Source organism: Sorex fumeus, unplaced genomic scaffold (assembly GCF_029834395.1).
Source record: "Sorex fumeus unplaced genomic scaffold, SorFum_2.1 ptg000026l, whole genome shotgun sequence".
In the NCBI taxonomy this organism is placed as follows: domain Eukaryota; kingdom Metazoa; phylum Chordata; class Mammalia; order Eulipotyphla; family Soricidae; genus Sorex; species Sorex fumeus.
The window spans coordinates 7,531,733-7,551,129 of record NW_026606083.1 but is presented as its reverse complement, the minus strand read 5'-3'; the positions used below and the strand labels follow the sequence as shown (position 1 = coordinate 7,551,129).

The 19,397-nt window shown below is 43.8% G+C and overlaps 1 protein-coding gene across 1 annotated transcript in view; it reads right to left on the bottom strand.

Annotated features, from left to right (window-relative positions):
- The window catches only part of TASOR2 (transcription activation suppressor family member 2), a 57,444-nt gene that overhangs the window by 19,612 nt on the left and 18,435 nt on the right, over nt 1-19,397 (bottom strand). The window contains exons 5-15 of the mRNA XM_056114552.1: nt 17,570-17,661; nt 15,406-15,543; nt 15,166-15,290; nt 15,058-15,077; nt 14,861-14,960; nt 13,892-13,992; nt 11,909-12,012; nt 9,308-9,380; nt 9,149-9,211; nt 7,659-8,348; nt 3,663-3,905 (exon numbers count right to left, since the gene is read on the bottom strand). Of these exons, the coding sequence (XP_055970527.1) occupies nt 3,663-3,905; nt 7,659-8,348; nt 9,149-9,211; nt 9,308-9,380; nt 11,909-12,012; nt 13,892-13,992; nt 14,861-14,960; nt 15,058-15,077; nt 15,166-15,290; nt 15,406-15,543; nt 17,570-17,661 (1,749 nt within the window). The remainder of the gene's footprint in view (nt 1-3,662; nt 3,906-7,658; nt 8,349-9,148; nt 9,212-9,307; nt 9,381-11,908; nt 12,013-13,891; nt 13,993-14,860; nt 14,961-15,057; nt 15,078-15,165; nt 15,291-15,405; nt 15,544-17,569; nt 17,662-19,397) is intronic.

Here is a 19,397-nt window from a genome sequence, read left to right as displayed (position 1 = left end):
TGTAGATCTATACTTCTATTTACAAACTACTTGGAAAAAAACAGAGCCACGATACAGCAAATGATGGGAATACCATATGGATTAATTTCAATGCTCTCAGAAACTCGAAATAAAGACATCCGTGAAGACCAGAGAGCATCAGGAAAGCTGTAGTGCAGAGGCAGGATTCTGCTAGCAGAAACTGGGCATGCGAACCAAGAGGATGTACATGAGAAAGAATAGGAGGCCATGTTTGGCAGGGAAGGGATGTGTCAGGAAACGAGAGAGGAATATGGAAACACAGAACTTCCAAAGAGAATCAGAAGAGTAGCATTTGGTAGGTATGCCAGCCTCCAACACAGAAAGCTTCAGGATGATGGTCTTTCCAGAAGTCTTCACTAAGGGGCTAGGGAGCTAGCTTCAGGAGTCTGAGGGGCACACTCTGAGTAACTGCCGGACTCAGTGGGACCTGACTCGCAGTTGGAGCACCCTTCCGATTCAGTCATAAAATTTAGTATAAACTCAGAGAAGAGAGAGCTGAGATGGCAGCAGCGTGTACGCAGGGGCTGGACAGGTGGAGCAGCGGCCGCTCTGAGAACTGAACTGTGGGGCACAATGGCACAGAAGCTCTGTAATTTCACTGGAATAGATTGTCAATTCTTTAAAAAGGCACTTCTCAAGGCCAGGCTGGCACCTAAAACTGCTTGGCAACTGGCTTGGGCAGCCGGGTGGCCCTGGAAACTCCCAGCCAGCCGGGCACCCACTCTGGACCCAGAAGCTGTGCCAAGACTAAAAACTTCCACTGCTGCTCCTGCGGCTCCTGCTGTGGTACCCCAAGTACTGCGGGCAGCCGGCCCTGAAGTGCACCGCTGCTCCTACGACGTGAGCACTTGCAGTTCCCTTGCAGTGCCCCAAAGGGCATCTCCTAAAGAATGCTGCCAGCAGCATATTATGGAGGAAAAACTCCCTGAGCGCCAACTGGCTGGACAACAGACCTGAGGACCAGGTTTGTGCCCCCTGGTCAGGTTCTGCGGGCCTGGTGGCTGCGGCTCTCCCAGAGTGCCCAAGTAGCTGCCCTTACCCCGGGGCCACTGCTGCCATCACCGCTGGGGCCCGTAGGGCGCTGCACCCCAGTGGGTCAACCTGGATCCGACGGGTGAGCGCATCAGCAGCCTAATGGGGCCCTCAGGCTCCAGACACCCCAAAGTTGCCACTAGGCCTGTGGCTGGACTCCAACATCTCGAGGCCAAGTTTTCTGATAAATCAAACCACAAAAATTCAGGTATGCAGGAGCCACACCTACAAACACTCATAAATAAATCTTGAGAGAGATCAAAAACATGCAGTACATCTTCTCGGACCTGTGCATAAGGCTGGACAGACTGGAGTACATCAGAGGTGGGCGTGTGAGCCCAGTGCCCCCACCCCCACTCCAGCAGTCGCTTGCTCCAACAATCCAAAATCGCACCACTTCCCTGGCCAGACTCCACTGTCCTGGGACAGATCTCACAGATATATCAATCTGTTATATTATTCAGTATGTGGAGTCTGTGACGGAAATCTCTCTTCAGGCTTTCTCTGAGCTGGGATGGGCTACCTCCCCCCATTTCCCTATACTCTTGAAGCCCTGGCAGTCGCTCCCACAACCTCTTCTACATGTATGCTTTTCCACCAACCTTGCTCCAGAGACCCATAAATAAATTTCAAGAGATCAAAAGCCAGCAGTTAATCTCAGACCCATACAAGACTTGAGGTACATTGGAGGGGGGCCTGCCCAAACAACCCCCCGGGAGCGGCCTGCTTCCACAATCCAAAGTCACTGCCATGCCCCCAGCTGCACTCACCGAGGTATTGTCATTGTCACTGTCCTCCCGTTGTTCATCGATTTGCTCGAGCGGGACCAGTAACGTCTCCATTGTGACAATTGTTACTGTGTTTGGCATATCGAATACTTCACAAGTAGCTTGCCAGGCTTTGCCGCATAGGCGAGATACTCTCAGCAGCTTGCCGGGCTCTCCGAGAGGGGTGGAGGAATCAAACTTGGGTCGGCCATGTTGGCCGCTTGCAAGGCAAACGCCCTACCCCCTGTGCTGTCGCTCCAGCCCCACCGAGATATTAATCTGCTGAAAATTTGAGTATGCAGATTTTGTGACTTAAATCTCCATGTTTCTCTTGGGAGTTAGGATGGGCTCCCTCCCCCCACCTCCCTGTACTTCTGGAAGCCCCAGCAGTCATGTCCACACCCCAAGGCTGCCACTAAGTTAAAAATGTTACTCTAGCTGTGCATTTCTAATAAAAATACTGAACTCCCTGAACAAACACGATGACCTCCTGGCTCCTGTATTGTAAATCATAATGGACAAAAGGAGAGAGACAGAGAAAGAAGAAAGGTGCCTGCCTCTTCGGGGAGATGTGGGGAAGGCATTAGGGAATGATGGAAGGGAAACTAGGAACACTGGTGTTGGGAAATGTACACTGGTGGAGGGATGGGTGTTGGGTCACTGTATGACCCAGTTCGATCCTCAGCATCCCAGATCCCTGGCATGCCAAGCATCACCAGGAGTAACTCCAAGTGCAAAGCCAAGAGTACTCCCTGAGCATTGCCAGATGCAGCCCTCCTGCCAATAACAATAATAATAAATAATAATAATAATGTTTAATGTTTTTTAGGACCAGAGCAAGAGGTCCTAAAAGTATAGGGATAAGGCACTTAAATGGCACAGAGCTGACTCTGGATTGATCCCTCACCCAAGCACTGCCAGGGAGGCACCCCTGAACATAAAGCCATGGACAGCCATTAAGTATCCCCAGGTGTGGCCACACCCCACTACCCCAAAGTTTAATACCTTTAAAAATCAAATACAGTGGGCCAGAGAGAGTTTAGGGGTTAAGGAATTTGCCTTGCACACAAAAAAACCCTGGTTTGATCCACAGCACTGCATATATGCCCCTTAACACTGCCAAGGGTGATCCCTGAGCACCAGAGCTAGGAGTAAGTCATGAGCACAGCTAGGTGTGGCCCGCCCTCCCTGGGCCCACCCCCTGCACTGCAAGGGTGGAGTGACCCTGGTGGTCTGACACCACAAGTCTTGAGCAACACATCAGTGGCCAAAGCACTGCAATACAGCTCAGAGAGCTGCCAACTGCCATGAGGGCCCTGCTTGGGAGGTTAAAAAAAAAAAAATCAAATGCAGGATCGTTTGACAGGGTGTTTTATTTTATTTTGGGACCACACCCAGTAGTGATGCTCAGAGGTTACTCCTGGTGGTGCTAGGAGAACTATATGGGATGCCAGGGGTTGAACTTGGGTTGGCCGAGTGCAAGACACCCTACCTGCTATACTCTCTCTCTGGCCCCTGTATGACAGTTTTTAAACTGTTTATAATTCCTTTTTGGACAAATTAACTTATAATCTTTTACTTTTTATAACTGATTACTGTTCAGAAAAACACTGCCAGATACTACTTATTTCTACAGTTAGTTATTAACAAAAGGTCACTTTAACTCTTGTAATTAAATATATGTTTAGGCTTTATAAACTCAAAACAAAGGTGCTATTCCACTCATAACAGGAAAGCTAAAGAATATAGCAAGAATTACTTGTCGATTTCAACAGTTTTTCTTTTTTGTTTATTCTCTTTATTAATGATGGTGTCTAACATTTTGGGCAGAGCATTCCTTACCAGGTGGTGGGGGCTCCACGAATCTGGGATTCTGGTTGCCTCTCACTGTATTTATCCTCTGCTTCTGTGGAGATTTCTGCACAGGCAGCTTCGTCTTTACAAAAGCCGTGACTAACGATTTATCTTGCTTCCTTGCTCTTTTAGCATTTGCTATCGCTGGCACAGCTTTAGAAATGGGATCATCTTGGTCTTTCCTGTCCAATCTTGCTGTCTGTACAAACTGTGCCGTTAGTACTTCAGCACCTGATGGAGAAAAGACAATGTTTTGTAAGGGATCAGGGGCTCTGATGTTTATCAGCATCATTTTCATTTCTTTCATCCTCTGGGTAATCTAAGCAATGCAAAATAAAATACAAAATCTGGGACTTTTTATTATGGAATGTTTTTTTAAAAAAGTGCGATCTCACACAAATATAATGAAACGAACTTGCAAAGTATCAGCTTACCTTCTATCAAAGGAGAAACTAAAATTTTCTTGATTATCATGGCATATAAAGACGTATAATACAACACAGTTCCTGTCGGGTAACATTGCTTTGTCCTTTCTCCCTTGCCACAAGGAGCTTAGGTTTATCGGGTCACATCCATCAAAGTACTCCCGAGTCACTCCCATTCTTTTTGTTTATCTGTAACCACTTCTCTATGCTCTCTTCTCCAACCAGTTAATCAGCTTATTCCCCTAATCAGTTTCTGTTAATTTGTAAGGTCAGATCGTTCTAGAACACTAAACTTGTAAGTTAATATTGCCTTTCTCCTCTCCTTATGTCTTTTGAATAGTTTACTTTAAAGCAATGTCCTTTTGGGCTGGAGCGATAGCACAGCGGGTAGGGCGTTTGCCTTGCACGCAGCCAACATGGCCGACACAGGTTCGATTCCCAGCATCCCATATGGTCCCCTGAGCACCGCCAGGAGCAATTCCTGAGTGCATGAGCCAGGAGTAACCCCTGAGCATCGCCAGGTGTGACCCAAAAAGCAAAAAAAAAAAAAAAAAAAAAAAAAAAAAAAAGCAATGTCCTTTTGTATAGACACAAGAAGAAAATTAATATGCTTTTGTAACTTGGGATTTAACTGGCTTTGAATATTATTCATTCCCGGGCATCTGCTTTCTCAACTTAAGCCTCAGTTGCCCTCAGTTCCTAGCATCCCAAAAGCAAGGTCCCGGCAAGGGACTGAAGGGACCGAGGGCAAGCTCTCAGCTACCCAGGCTTTGAAATGGGCCAGGCCAAAGTACCACGATTCTTAACTATAAGAGCTTGATCATGGACAAACGCTGTCATGATCCAAAAGTAACAACGAAACTAGGACCCTGCTAGGGATAGGAAAGACTAATCTGGCCTGAGCACTGTAGTCTGAGATCAAGAGCAATTCTATAAGCTTAATACATCTCTTACTGTGTACATACAAAATGATTAATATTATGAATGCTTCTATGTTTGTTGGACAAGGAAAGGAGAAACATACCCATGGGATTTCGCCCTTGGGTGGGTCATTCTGCTGAAAGAGAATCTGTCCTAGAAGCAGCATTCCCTGAGGTAAAGAACTTTGTGACTACACCTATGTGTAAGCCCAACCCCTCATGCTTTGGGGATTTAACGAGGCTGTAAGAGTGGACTGGAGGGTCCAGATTGGGGGGGGGCGCCGGGAGAGGAGAGAGAGACAGGAGTGAATGGGGATGAGACTGGAATAAACGGCTATTGAGACCAACCAGCCTGGCTCTCTCATTCCTTCGCCTGCCCTAGGCCAACAGCAGTTCCGATCCAGTCCACACACAGCAGCTCTAGAACACCTAACAAGGGCGGTGAGGTAGAGCCGCCCGGCACACCCTTCGACCTGCTCAGCCTGCGTGGTTTTTTACTAATTTCCACCCCAAAAAAAGGAAAAAAAAAAACCCAACAACTTGAGACTGGACTGTGTTCATAAAGATCCACCATATATATATATAGGCTGGAGCGATAGCACAGTGGTAGGGCTTTTGCCTTGCAAGTGGCCAAATGGCTGACCCGAGTTCGATTCCTCCACCCCTCTCGGAGAGCCCGGCAAGCTATCGAGAGGATCTCGCCCAGACGGCAGAGCCTGGCAAGCTCCCCGTGGCGTATTCGATATGCCAAACACAGTAACCACAAGTCTCACAATGGAGACATTACTGAGCCCACTCGAGCAAATTGATGAACAACGGGAGGACCGTGACCGTATATATATATATATATATATTATATATATACATATATAATATATATATTCTTCTATATATATATTCTTCATTTCACTATTCATTAAATATTTAAGTGTTAATACCACCTGAGAACTATTTTAAGAGAAGAAAGGTACACTGAAGAAAGTCTTTACTAGATCAAGCTTCCTAGTCTATTATTGCTCCTCTGCTACACTGCACCTGTCCTATGGAAGGCCACAGCTAAAGGTGCAATCCATGGGGCAATGTGTGGCCCTTCAAAAAACTCGTCCTCTCCAACATTTCCCTAATGCCATTCTTTCCTCCACAGTTTGAGAGTACTAAAGCAGCACACACTGGCGTAAAACAAAACCAAAAACAAAACAACCAAAAAGCATTCCCTTCTAGAAATTTCTATAGTATTTAGATTTTTGGGCCACACCCAGTGGTGCTCAGGCTTACTTTTGGCTGTGCACTCAGAGAACTCCAGGATCAAACTCAGGTTGGCAGACAGGCAAGGCAAGTGCCCTACCTGCTTAACTACCATTCCAGACCAATTTTTTTTTATTTTAAGTTCCTATAAATTTTAGCATCAAGACAAAACTGATTAAGCAGAAAAATATTTAAGAGTAAATTGAGAAAGAAAATCAATGAGAAGCCAAGAGCAGAATCAGCAAGCTGTAAGCAGTGATTCAGCAGAGGGTTACAGACTACAATCAAAGGGCTGCCACCGGAATCCTTTCTTAAATCAGGCAACAGAGTAGAAAACAGAATCTATTAGACAGCTAAATTAAATGTTTTTTGAAAGTTGGGGCCAGAGAGAACCCAGGTTGGATCCCCGGCATCCCATATGGTTCTTGGAACACCACCAGGAGTAATTCCTGGCACAGAGCCAGGAGGAACCCAAGCACTGCTGGCTGTGGCTCAAAACCCAAAAATAAGTGTTTGGAATTTGTTTCAAAAGCCATGTGAAATCTGCACCAAGATTGACCATAGAAACCATTTTTCCTGGTCTAGGGCCATAGCTGGTGGCCATCAGGCTTACCCTTGGCCTTCCAGGGTCACTCCGAGCAGGACAGAGTAGCTAAGCCATCTGCCTGGCCTTTCACTAAGGTCAGCGGTTTAGAAGCTCTCCATCTGCCACTCCATTTGTTTTGGGGCCACATGTGGCTATGAACGAGACTTATTCCTGGCTTTGTGCTCAGAGGTCATTTCTAAAGGTGCTTGGGACTAGGGCTGGAGCAATAGCACAGCGGGTAGGGCATTTGCCTTGCACGCAGCCAACCCCGGTTTGATTCCCAGCATCCCATATGGTCCCCCAGCACCGCTAGGATTAACTCCTGAATGCAGGGCCAAAAGTAACCTCTGTGCATGGCTGGGTGTGACTCAAAAAGGAAAAAAAATAAAAAATAAAGGTGATCGGGGCAAGATGAGTTGCCAGGGATCGAGCCAGGGTCAGACAAGTGCAAGGGAAGAACCTTAACCCTTTACTACCTATCCAATGCTTCACTATCCACATGGATCTGTCCACAGATGCTCAGAAACCAAATTATACACAGAATGGTACTGAAATAACTGGGCTTGACTATTCTTACAAGTGAATGCTTTGGGTCCACGGTTTTAAAGGTGTGATGACATTTTTCGTATCTATGCCAATGCTTCTCAAACTTGCAGACAGACAAGCTATAGTGGTGCCAGCACGTCTAAGGAACCTCTAATGGACGCTGGAAGCTGTAGTCCACAGTGACACATAGGCAATGTTAACGGCACCAGGAACTGCTAACTGCTCGGCTAATAGCACACATGCATCTGCTTCATCTGCTTACCTCTTTTTCTTTTTTGAGGAAAAGGGCCTTTGACTAGTTTCAGAGTGGCTGGTGAGTCGGAAGTCTTGTCTGCTGCTGCGGGAGTTCTTTTGGGGAGCGGACGGCACAAGCTCCTCCTTTTGCTGCTTTGCACCATGGAAGGTGTGCTGGCTTTTCTCTTTGGCTGAACTCTCACATTTGATGCCAGACCTGCTGGGATCGCCGTTTTCTGTCTTGCTTTTAATGCCTCTTCAGAATTTTTTTCTGTTTTTTTTCTGACTCCTACTTCTGATTCAAGAAATTCAGGGTCTGGAGTCATGACTAAAGAAAATTCAGCATCACAAATTCCATCTAAGACACAGGGAGACTGGGGAGGTTCTGTTAGGAAATCCAGAGCAGCAGATACTTCTAAAATATAACTGCTAGGATCTGACAGGTAAGACCTCAACTGACTCAGAGACTCTAAAGGACACTTCTCAGCAGCCTCAGAAGCACTGGGTGCTTCGCCAAGGGATGCCATTTCTTTCATTCCATCCTGAGGACTTTTACCCGCCTTGCACAAGTCCTGGAGATTACGCTTTACCAAGGTGTTTGGACAGATTCCTTCTTCGGTAAATAATTTCTTTGCTTCCAGCAGGGCACAATTAAGTGCAGGTAAAATAGGTAACACCTTCAATGAGATGTCTTCTTCAACTTTCAAGTCTTTCATCCCTAAGACAAATATTCATATTAAAAACAAAGCTTATTTTATAAAAACATGCAGTTTTAGGGTCGTAATTCTGGGATGACTGAACCAGAGTGTATAATAGGATAGTGTTTCAAAAGGTAACCTAAATAGCAATACAAGACTTAACAAATCTATTTAAATACAATACATCCTAAAGGCACAGAGAACTAAAAAACAATCACCTGTTAAAACTAAGGAGACTTCTCCCACCTCCCGGTACTATCAGAAGCCCCCACAGACACACCCATGTCCCATCCCCACCACTTAAGCTCACTGTTCAGTTAAACATTTTGGATTTTCTGCAGCAACATCTCCACTGCTGTAATACCAACATCCCTGTAGGAGCATATCAGATTGGATGGAAACATAATGTGGAAACTAAGCTTAACTAACAAGAATATCAACACAGGAGGCTAACTAGCAACAACAGCTCAGTAAACCCTCAGACAAAGACTTAATGTCCCCAAGGGCAGAAAGAGCAATTTTTACAAATTTTCTTTTACTAAAGTATTTTTTTTTACCTTCCCATTAGCCATTTAGCAGTTACAAACAATACAAAATAAATTATTGTGGGCCTATCATAGGAAGCCATGAGGGGTGGGTGGGAAAATGGAGACAATGGTGGAGGGAAGATGACAGTAGTGGGGGGATCTGTGTTGGAATAGTGAATGCCAGGAACAAATCATCATAAACAACTCGAGAAGAAAACAGAACACAAGGTCAAGTGCTACGCAGGGATCCATTAAGATGGGGTCTGGATGGACCGGAAGTCACTGGCCCTTACCTGTTGGCAGGGATGAATGGAAAACATGCAAACCACACAGACTCATCTGTTCCTCTCCAAGAGCTATTAGAACAACAAAGACAAGAGAAATTAGGCCGAGACCTTAAAAAACAAAAGTAAACACACTGAAAAGAATTTTTTCAAGAAAGTTGTCCTTACTTGTTTCCGCTATTAAGGCCGATGACATAAGTAAAATGAAAAATCCCCGATCTTCTAAACACTTGATGATTGCCTTAAACAGTAAACATAAATAAATGAAAAGATGCAATTCCTTTATTTCTCCCTCTACCCCACTCTTCCTTCCTGAGCCATGAAAAGTGAAACAAACAGGGGCTGGAGCAATAGTACAGCGGGTAGGGTATTTGCCTTGCAAGTGGCTGACCCAGGTTCGAGTCCCAGCATCCCATATTGGTCCCCTGAGCACCACCAGGAGTGATACCTGAGTGCAGAGCCAGGAGTAACCCCTGAGCATCGCCAAGTGTGACCCCCCCAAAAAAAAAAGAAGTGAAACAAACACAATTCTCAGGACTAGCCTGAAGGGCAGGAGCACAACTCTCATGCCAGGGGACCAGCTTCCAGTCCCTGCTACAGCCTGGTTTCCTGGGAACCACCTTGTGTGGCCCCAAAATCGAAAGAAAAATAATCTTGGAATGGTAGTTGTATATGAATCAGGCAAATTTATACCCAGTAATAGAACATGCTAGTCCTTGGCCACAACCACAAGACATCAAACAGAGAGTATTTATTTATTTTTCACTGAAATCTTCAGGTTTGTTATTTCTTAATACTTCTACAGAATCAGACCAATAGCACTTAACCAACAGTCAGCGTGAATATAATTAGCATACAATTAGGCATACAATTAGTATCTTAAACATAGAACAAAATCCTGAAATAAGTCACTGTCACTGTCCTCCCATTGTTCATCGATTTGCTCGAGCGGGCCCAGTAACGTCTCCACTGTGACAATTGTTACTGTGTTTGGCATATCGAATACGTCACGGGTAGCTTTGCCGTGCGGGCGAGATAATCTTGGTAGCTTGCCGGGCTCTCCAAGAGAGGTAGAAGAATCGAAATCGGGTTGGCCATGTTGGCCACTTGCAAGGCAAACGCCCTACCCAGACCCCTGAAATAAGATCCCAAAAAATTATTCAATAAAACTATACTACAAAACATCCAGCGGGTAGGGCGTTTGCCTTACAAGCGGCCAACATGGCCGACCCGAGTTCGATTCCTCCGCCCCTCTCGGAGAGCCTGGCAAGCTACCGAGAGTATTCGATATGCCAGACACAGTAACAACAAAGTCTCCAATGGAGACGTTACTGGGCCCGCTCGAGCAAATCGACGATCAACGGGAGGGCCTTTACCTTTACCTTTACCTTATCCAGAGAGATAGAAAATATAATGCAACCTGGTCCCTTGGTAACAAGGCATGCAGATGACCTTCGGTGGATTCCAGAATTCAAGCAAAAGGAACATAGTGCTCCACTGCTAGTCTGGGGTTCGGTCAAGCTCAGTGGTCGGGCTGGATGCCTTGCCCACACAGGCACCCAACTCTGAACGCCAGGCACAAGTCTCCATCTGCACATCTGCTCTGCGAGGTGGGTGTGGAAGCCCCTAGCATCTACTCCAATCCTCACACAAAAAGAAATCCTGGTTTAATGTAGCAGAAAGGTCTGCAATTCTATTTCTTGGTACCAGTAGTTGCAATTTCCACACCATGGAAAAAGCAGAGGCAGCCACTGTGTGCACAAGCCCCTTCTCTTGCTCCCCGTTGACTGTCCCAATGAATAAGATCGCTTTTTTTCCTTTTGATTTTGGGAACATTTGGCCACATTTGACAGTGCTCAGGAAACCATATGGACTGCCAGGGACCAAGCCCAGGTAGGCTTTGTACAAGGCAAGATCCTTGCCTACCTATCTTACCTACCCACCATTCTATTGCTTTGACCACCCTAAAGGTCAATTTTAAAGAGGAATCTCACAAACAGTCCTTTGATTAATAAAGAGACACTCAATTTTTCTGTCATTAAAAAAAAAGTCAAAAAGAGATTTGAGAAAATTCCTTATTTTTTGTTTTTGGGTCACATTCAGCAATTCTCAGGGGTTATTCCTGGCTCTGCACTCAGGAGTTACTCCTGATGGTGCTTGGAGGACCATATGGGATGCAGGGGATCGAACCTGAGTTGGCCATGTGCAAGACAAATATCCTACTTGCTGTACTATTGCTCCAGTCCTCTCTCCTTACTCTTAAATTTTGGACTATGAAGTAGTAACTCAATAAAACTGTCTAGGATTACCAGAGTAATCTGAGAAATAAAGTAAACTGAGATACAAGGTGGATGAAAACATTAATCATTAAGTATTATATCAGTAATATTAAATGCAAAAAATTCTTTCAGCAAGCAAAAATGACCTCAGGTAGGCATAGTTAATTGTCACTATCAATGTTACTGTCCTCCCGTTGTTCATCGATTTTGTCGAGCAGGCCCAGTAATATTGTGAGACTTGTTACTGTGCTTGGCAAAGCGAATACGTCACGGGGAGCTTGCCAGGCTTTGCAGTGCGGGCGAGATACTCTCGGTAGCTTGCCGGGCTCTCCGAGAGGGGCGGAGGAATCAAATTCGGGTCGGCCATGTTGGCTGCATGCAAGGCAAATGCCCTACCCGCTGTGCTATATCTCCAGCCCATAGTTAACTATTATGTGGATTACAATTTCTCCAGAATAAAAAAAATACATTCCAAACTGCTGATTCTTACCAACTGTTCATTTTTAATGTATTCAGTTAGTTCATTTATTTTTCCTCCTTCTTTGTTTGACAGTTCCACCTCATATATACTGAAGCACATTTCTTGAGAAAAGGCTGCAGAGGGAAAAAAAAAATGGAGAAACAGATCATTTTCTACTTTTAGAAAAGGCATTATGCCTTTTGTTGGCTTTTTGGGTCACACCCAGTGGTGATCAAGGGTTATTCTTGATGGTGGCTCATGGGACCATATGGAATGCTGGGGATCAAACCCTGGTCTGCTGCGTGCAAGGAAAACATCCTACCTGCTGTACTATCACTCCAGCCCCACATTATGCATTTGTATAACCAATTATGTATCACTTAATCACTTAATCCCCGTTATTCATCCATTTACTTGAGCGGGTGCCAGTAACGTCTCCATTCATCCCGGTTGCGTGCTAGCGTAGCCCAATGGTATCTGTTCGTTCTAGGAACATGCAGAGCCTCAAACCGATCATTCAGGGTCTTGACAAAGAAGTCTGACCATCTTGTAGGTGGGCGTCCACGTGATCTTTTGATGTCCCGTGGAATCCAATCAGTAATGGCTCTAGTCCAGCGGTTGTCTGTAAACCTTATTACATGTCCAGCCCATCTGGTTTTTGATGCCTTGGCAAATGAGACAGCGTCCCTGATTCTTGAGCGTTGACGAAGATCAGAACTCTGGATTCTATCTCTCATTTGAGTGAATCATGATATTCCAAGCATAGCTCTTTCAATTCTTCTTTGAGAGACCCGAATAGCGTTCTCATCCTGTTTTCATAGGGTCCAGGTCTCTGAGGCATATGTTAATGCAGGAAGAACAGTGGAATCAGAGATGTGCTCGTAGCTGGAGGTTCTTTGTCCTTTTAGTTATTTCTTCAATGCTCTTGAAGGCATTCCAAGCTGCTCTCTTCCTCCTGCGCAACTCAGGTGCCAGGTCATTCATCATGTTGATTTTTTGAACTCGGTATATATAACTGTTGCATTCGGAGATGGTGGTTCCGTTGAGAGTGAATGGAGCGTCAGGAACAAGGCTGTTTCTCATAAACATTGTCTTCGTAAAATTCAGCTGTAGTCCGACCTTTCCACATTCACGGTCAAAGTTGTTCAGCATTTGTGCCGCTTGGCTGATGTTTGGTGTTATTAGAATGATGTCATCAGCAAAGCGGAGGTGGTGTAGTTGCCGACCATCTATCTTCACTCCCATGCTTTCCCATTTCAGTCGTCGCATGGTGTTCTCAAGGGTGGCACTGAAGAGTTTTGGTGAAATGGTATCACGCTGCCCCCAAATTATGTATGCCCCCAAAATAAAACTACTAGGAACATTATTTAAAAAATTGGGAGCCGGAGCGATAGCACAGTGGGGAGGGCATTTGCCTAGCATGTGGCCAACCTGGGTTTGATCCCCAGCATCCCATATGGTCCCCCAAGCATTGCCAGGAATAAGTAATTCCTGAGTGCAGAGTCAAGAGTAATCCCTGAGTATCGCTGGGTGTGACCCAAAAAGAAAAAAAAAAAAAGGAAAAATCTGTTCAAGTAGTGGTTATAAAACTCACTATTTACTGTATAAAATGTCTGAAAATTATTTCCTTTATACTGACATTACTACAAGTACAGACCACCTCCAACTTTCATGAATTTAAATGACCTAAAACTTTCTTTTTTATCTATTTGTAAACCAAAAAAAAACCCTATAAAAATAACTACTTTCCCCTAAAAGTAATGGTTACAAATCTCCAGCTATCTGTAAGCATGTCTACTTAGTATTTCTGTGTTAAAAGCTAGTCTTAGAATGAAGTGACATCCAGTTTCTAGCAGGCCACCTTGAAGAAACCGACTCATAGCTCTACCATTTCACAAAAAAACTTTTAAAGAACTACTTAAGGAGAGACAGAAGTGTGTGTAAGAAAGCAGAAAAAAATGAACAAAGTCTAGGACAGACAGCATACCGCTATGCCAGTATATTTAAACAGACCTTTTTGTTCCAAGTTATTCTGTTTTTTAAAGACAGCTTGTGGTAGTATTTGTTTCAGAGATGACACTTTCATGACATACTTGAAATCCAGATCATGTGGTCTAAAAAATATACATATATCATAAAATGTAATAATGATTAAAAGTAGCTTAACCATCATAGTTTTTAGCTTTCTAATATAAATGCAAACAAGAAAAAAAAATCACAACCAGAAAGGAGTCCTTAACCACAGAAGAATCCTCAAGTAAGATGCTTGGGCAAATAATGCACATGCTTAGAATTATAAATTTTCAAATACATGTAAAACACTGGTAGACCTGTTCACATATTTTGAATCCATTCCTCCTTCTTGAATAACGTGAAGATGTAAAGAGATCATGCATAATGGAATAAGAGTTGCAAATTTGGGGCAATATTGGATTTCCAACCATGCAGTGTCAGAAAAAGCACCACATCCACAGCTTTTGTTTCAAAATTCCCTAGTATATATGTATCGTCTGTCCTAAAAACATATTTTGAGGGGGAGGAGCTGGGTGAGAAAGTACGGAGGTTCAGGTGCTGGCCATGCACCCAGAGCCCCACAGCACCATAAGCGACATTGCAAGCACTGCCAGGAGTCACTCTTGAGCACAGAGCCAGGGACGGCCCCTGAGCAGTACTGGATGTGACTCTCTACCCCAAAACAAAGCACTATGCATTGTAGCACAGTCTTCCAGTTCATCGATTTGCTTGAGCGGGCACCAGTAATGTCCCCATTGTGAGACTTGTTACTGTTTCTGGCATATCAAATACACTACAGGGAGAATGCCAGGCTCTACCATGTGGGCGAGATACTCTTGGTAGCTTACCGGGCTCTCCGAGAGGGATGGAGGAATTGAACCTGGGTCAGCTGCGTGCAAGGCAAACGCCCCACCCATTGTACTACTGCTCCAGCCCACAAAGTAACAAAGGATAAAAATTAATACTTACAATTGTATTGGAATCACTGTGCCGCAAGAGGACCTAAGTGTTATATCACACAGTAGATAGCCTTGAAGAATTAATTTTCCTTTCCATGGAGAGGTGAGAACTTAAAAAATAAGGGAAAGAAACTCCATTTTATCTGTGAACAAAACACTTAAAAAATAAAAAAGCAAATCAAAACCCAGAGCACATTAATTTCTTACCATTTTTATGGAGTTCAAGTCTAGAAGAAAAAGGAAAGAAAAAAAAAGCTTTTTACTAAGAGAAAGGAAACAAAATTACAGAAACAGACAGTGGAGGGAAACACTTACAGGCTCTGATGAGTGAGCGTGGCCATTCTCTTAGGCTCTTGGTACTGAAAAGCTACAATAAGGTAGGGGCAGACTTGTCTGGGTCGTTTAGTTATGGTGCTGCCTGTGAGTTCATAGAGGTAATACTGAAAGAGGAAAAGGAAGAATTATGAGGTAAGAAAGTCTCTATCTCCACCCTGTCCTGTAATCACACATTAGACTCAGAAATTCATTTTAGGATTTATTCCCACGTGACAGTACCTGACTCAGTTCGAAGGTGCGGAAATGACTCGTCTTGTGAGAAACCTTGTTAGTATTTGCAGCCACATGGCAATCATAGCCAACAGATGGGCTAGTATAGTTAGTTGTATAATTCTCAGGTACAAATTTGACTTTTCCCTAAGATAAAAACATGAATCAGATGTGTCAAATAGCAATATTTACTGTACAAATTATTTAAAAGAGCTCAGAAAGATGTTGCTATGTTTCGGCTACCACTTAACTGGGTTGAGAACTCTAGTTCTGGAGCCAGAGCAATTTCTGAGTACAGATTCAAGACTAACCTGAGAATTGCTGGATGTGGCCAACAACCTCAGCACCACCAAAAAAAATAAAATAAAAAAGAACTCTAGAGGGGCTGGAGCGAAAGAGCAGCGGATAGGGCGTTTGCCTTGCACGCGGCTGACCCGGGTTCAATCCCTGGCACCCCAAGCACCGACAGGAGTAAGTTCTGAGTGCAGAGCCAGGAGCAAGCCCTGAGCATAGCCGGGTGTGACCCAAAAAGAAAAAAAAAAAAGAGAACTCTAGTTGTGGGGGCTGGAGAGCTAGCACAGTGGGAAAGATGCTTGCTTTGCACGCAGCCTACCTAGGTTTGATACAGCACCTCAAAATGGTTCTGAGACCGGCCAGGGGTGATTACCGAATGCTGAGACAGGAGGAAGCCTTGAGCACTGCATGGTGTGACCCTCCCCGCCCAAACAACTCTAGTTCTGGATGAAGATAATAGCTCTGAAGGCTGGATCACATACTTTGTTTGTGGGAAGCCTAGGTTTTATTCCTGCCACTGTAGGGTCCCCTAAATGGGCAACATAAGGAGTAATCCCCAGCACAACTGGGTGTGGCCCCCAAAGAAAATGTCCATCAGTTTTATCACAGTATAAAATGATAGATGAATCATTCCACACTTAAGAGAATCTTTTCTTTAAAAATTTGATTCAGGGGCTGGAGCGATAGCATGGCGGTAGGGCATTTGCCTTCCACGCAGCCAACATGGCCAACACAGGTTCGATTCCCAGCATCCCATATGGTCCCCCGAGCACCGCCAGGAGCAATTCCTGAGTGCATGAGCCAGGAGTAACCCTTGGGCATCGCAGGGTGTGACCCAAAAAGCAAAAAAAAAAAAGGTTCATCAATAAGGTCTTATGGCCATGACATAAGAGGGTAACAATAAAAAAATTGAGTTTCCTAACTATTTTCAGTTATTAAAGTACTAACTGCAAATTATAGGCCAAAAATTCAATCTCCATTTAAAGCAGAATTTTCCTACTGAACGAAAATTCTTGTCATGATCATTTATACTGGACTATTTAAGGATGTTTAAGAATGTCTAAGACTTTCCGTTACAGGTGCCATATGAAGCTGTGAGCAAGACTTTTGTGTTTTACAAAGAGATTTCTTTTATTATACTTTACTACCATTACTAATAGTAGTACTGGCATTTTGAGTGGTGGTGTACTATAGTAATAAAGGTTGTGGTAGTTAGTAATAGTGGTGGTGGTAGCAGGAGTCCTGCTATTTTGGTTTCTGAGCTATACATTCAAGGTCTCAGGTCTTACTCTTGACTCTGCTTGGAGGTCATTCCTGGAAGACTAAGAATAGAACAGGGGATCCAGCAGGGGTTGGTGGCCGACACATCTCAACCCTTGTATCTCTCTAGCCCCATGAAAGATTTTGATCATTTAAGTCAGATAATGTTGCTTTCTAAATTCACCTCTTTTTAGTGTAATCACATTATTTTCTTTCTTTTTTCTTCTGCTTTTCGGGTCACACCCAGTGATGCACAGGGGTTACTCCTGGCTTTGCACTCAGGAATTACTCCTAGTGGTGCTCAGGGGACCATATGGGATGCTGGGAATCGAACCCGAGTCAGCCGTGTGCAAGGCAAATGCCCTACCTGCTGTACTATTGCTCCAGCCCCACATTATTTTATTTCTTACAAAATGGTTCTGTAGGACTGAGGCAAAAGAAAGGCTTTTTACTTGAAAGGAAAAGCAAAACTAGCAGCTATTTTCTTTTCTATATTTACATAGTTACTTTGGCTGCATTTAATCCTTTTTGGGGATTATGTTTAGATAATAATTTGCATTACCACAGATTGAAAATACTCAGTTCTTAAAGTTTTTTAGAAATATTTTTTGGGCTTTACCTTAATTAGATTAAAAATTACAATATATCCAGACTTCCCATGATACCATGGTCTTGCCTGAAGATAGTCCGAATACTTAGAAATGTATACACCTATAAAAGAAAAAATATAGATTAATTTAGAACTCAAGACAATGACACAAAGGTTAAAATGTTATGATAAAAATAGGACTGAAAAGGTAGTACAGGAGATAAGGCAGTTGCCTCAAATGTGGCTAACTTCAGCTGGATCGCCAGCCCTGCTTATGATCCGCTGAGTAACACCAGGGATCAATCCTGTGCATACAGCCAGCAATAGCCCCTAAGTACCACGGGGTGTAACCCTGTCCCCACAAAATGAAAACATCTTTTGTTTTTTTGGGGGGGAGGGGGTATTTGGGGCAGGGCTTTGGGCTACTCCTGGCTCTGATCTCAGTAGTGGTCACTAATGGGGACCATGTGGTAGAAGGATAACCCCAGGGTCAACTGCAAGCAAGTCAAGGCCTTTAACCCCTGTGCTATTACTCTGGCTCTGAAACAATGCCTTTAAAGAAACCACCATTTCTAGTTGGGTCCAACAACTAAAATGGGCAGAGACAGGATTAAAGCCCGAGCACAGCCTGGTACATACCTCCTTTGCAAAAAAAAGGTTCAATATTGGTTTTTCAACTTTTATTTTACATATGACACGTGACCCAGCAACTCCACATGTAGTTACATACATAGAGAAATGTAAATGTTTCTAAGCAGAAAACTTGGGCATGAATGTACACACATATTTCTAAGTCAAAAAGCAGAAAAACACAAATGCTCACCACCGTTAAATGAACCAAGAAAATATAGTAAAACTATGCAAGGACAGATTATTCAGCCAAAAAAGAAAACAGTATTGGTACCTACAACATGAAATCTCAAAAACATACACCTACGTAAAATAATCCGTAAGATCATATGTGGTATGATTCCATTTTTATAGAATGTCAGAAATGTCAGATAAATCAATAGAAACAAAAAGTAACTTATGTCGCTTAGGTGATACGCACATAAATGGGGGTGGGTGGAGATGAGGAATCACTAACAGATACAGGATTTCTGTTTTGGGTAATAAAAATGGTCTTTCTGATGGCTGCAGAACTCTGACCACACTAAAAAAATACATGGACTTTTATCCTTTAAATCAGTGAAATGCATGTTCTATAACTTGGTGTCATCTGCAGGGGTGCTCAGAAGACCAAATGTGGTGGCAAACACTGAGTCAAGGACTGCTGTGTGCCAGGAACGTGTCTTAACCCCATACTGTTCTCCAGCTATTAACAGGGCTATTATTGAGGGGTGTGGGGGGAAATTCGGAATCTAACCATGAAGCCCAATTACTTTTCTTGGTTCTTAAGTCTAAATTCTACAGTATCTGCTGCTCTCCTTGAGTCCCCTCAACCTTCTATACAACTGTACTTTCTGACTGATTCTCTGCCACTGGATAGCTTCCAGCTCTCATGGTCCCCCCAAACACCCACATACCTATGTAAAGATCAGAAAGTTCTACTGTGATCTCTTCCTTCTTTATTATCCCATGTAACAATATTCTTTTACTTTTTTTAGCCACAGTCAGCAGTGCTCAGGGATCTGCACTCAGGGATCACTCCTGGCAGGTTCTGGGGACCATATGTGGTGCTGGAGATTGATTGCTGGGTTTGCCACATGCAAGGCAAACACCTTTACCCACTGTACTATCTCCCTGTAACAATATTCTTCAATTAACACCAAGCCCAAAGACCAGTCCTCAAACCAGTCCTTATCTCTTTCCCAAGTAATTAGGCCACCATTGGGAAATTTTCCAGAAATATTTATGA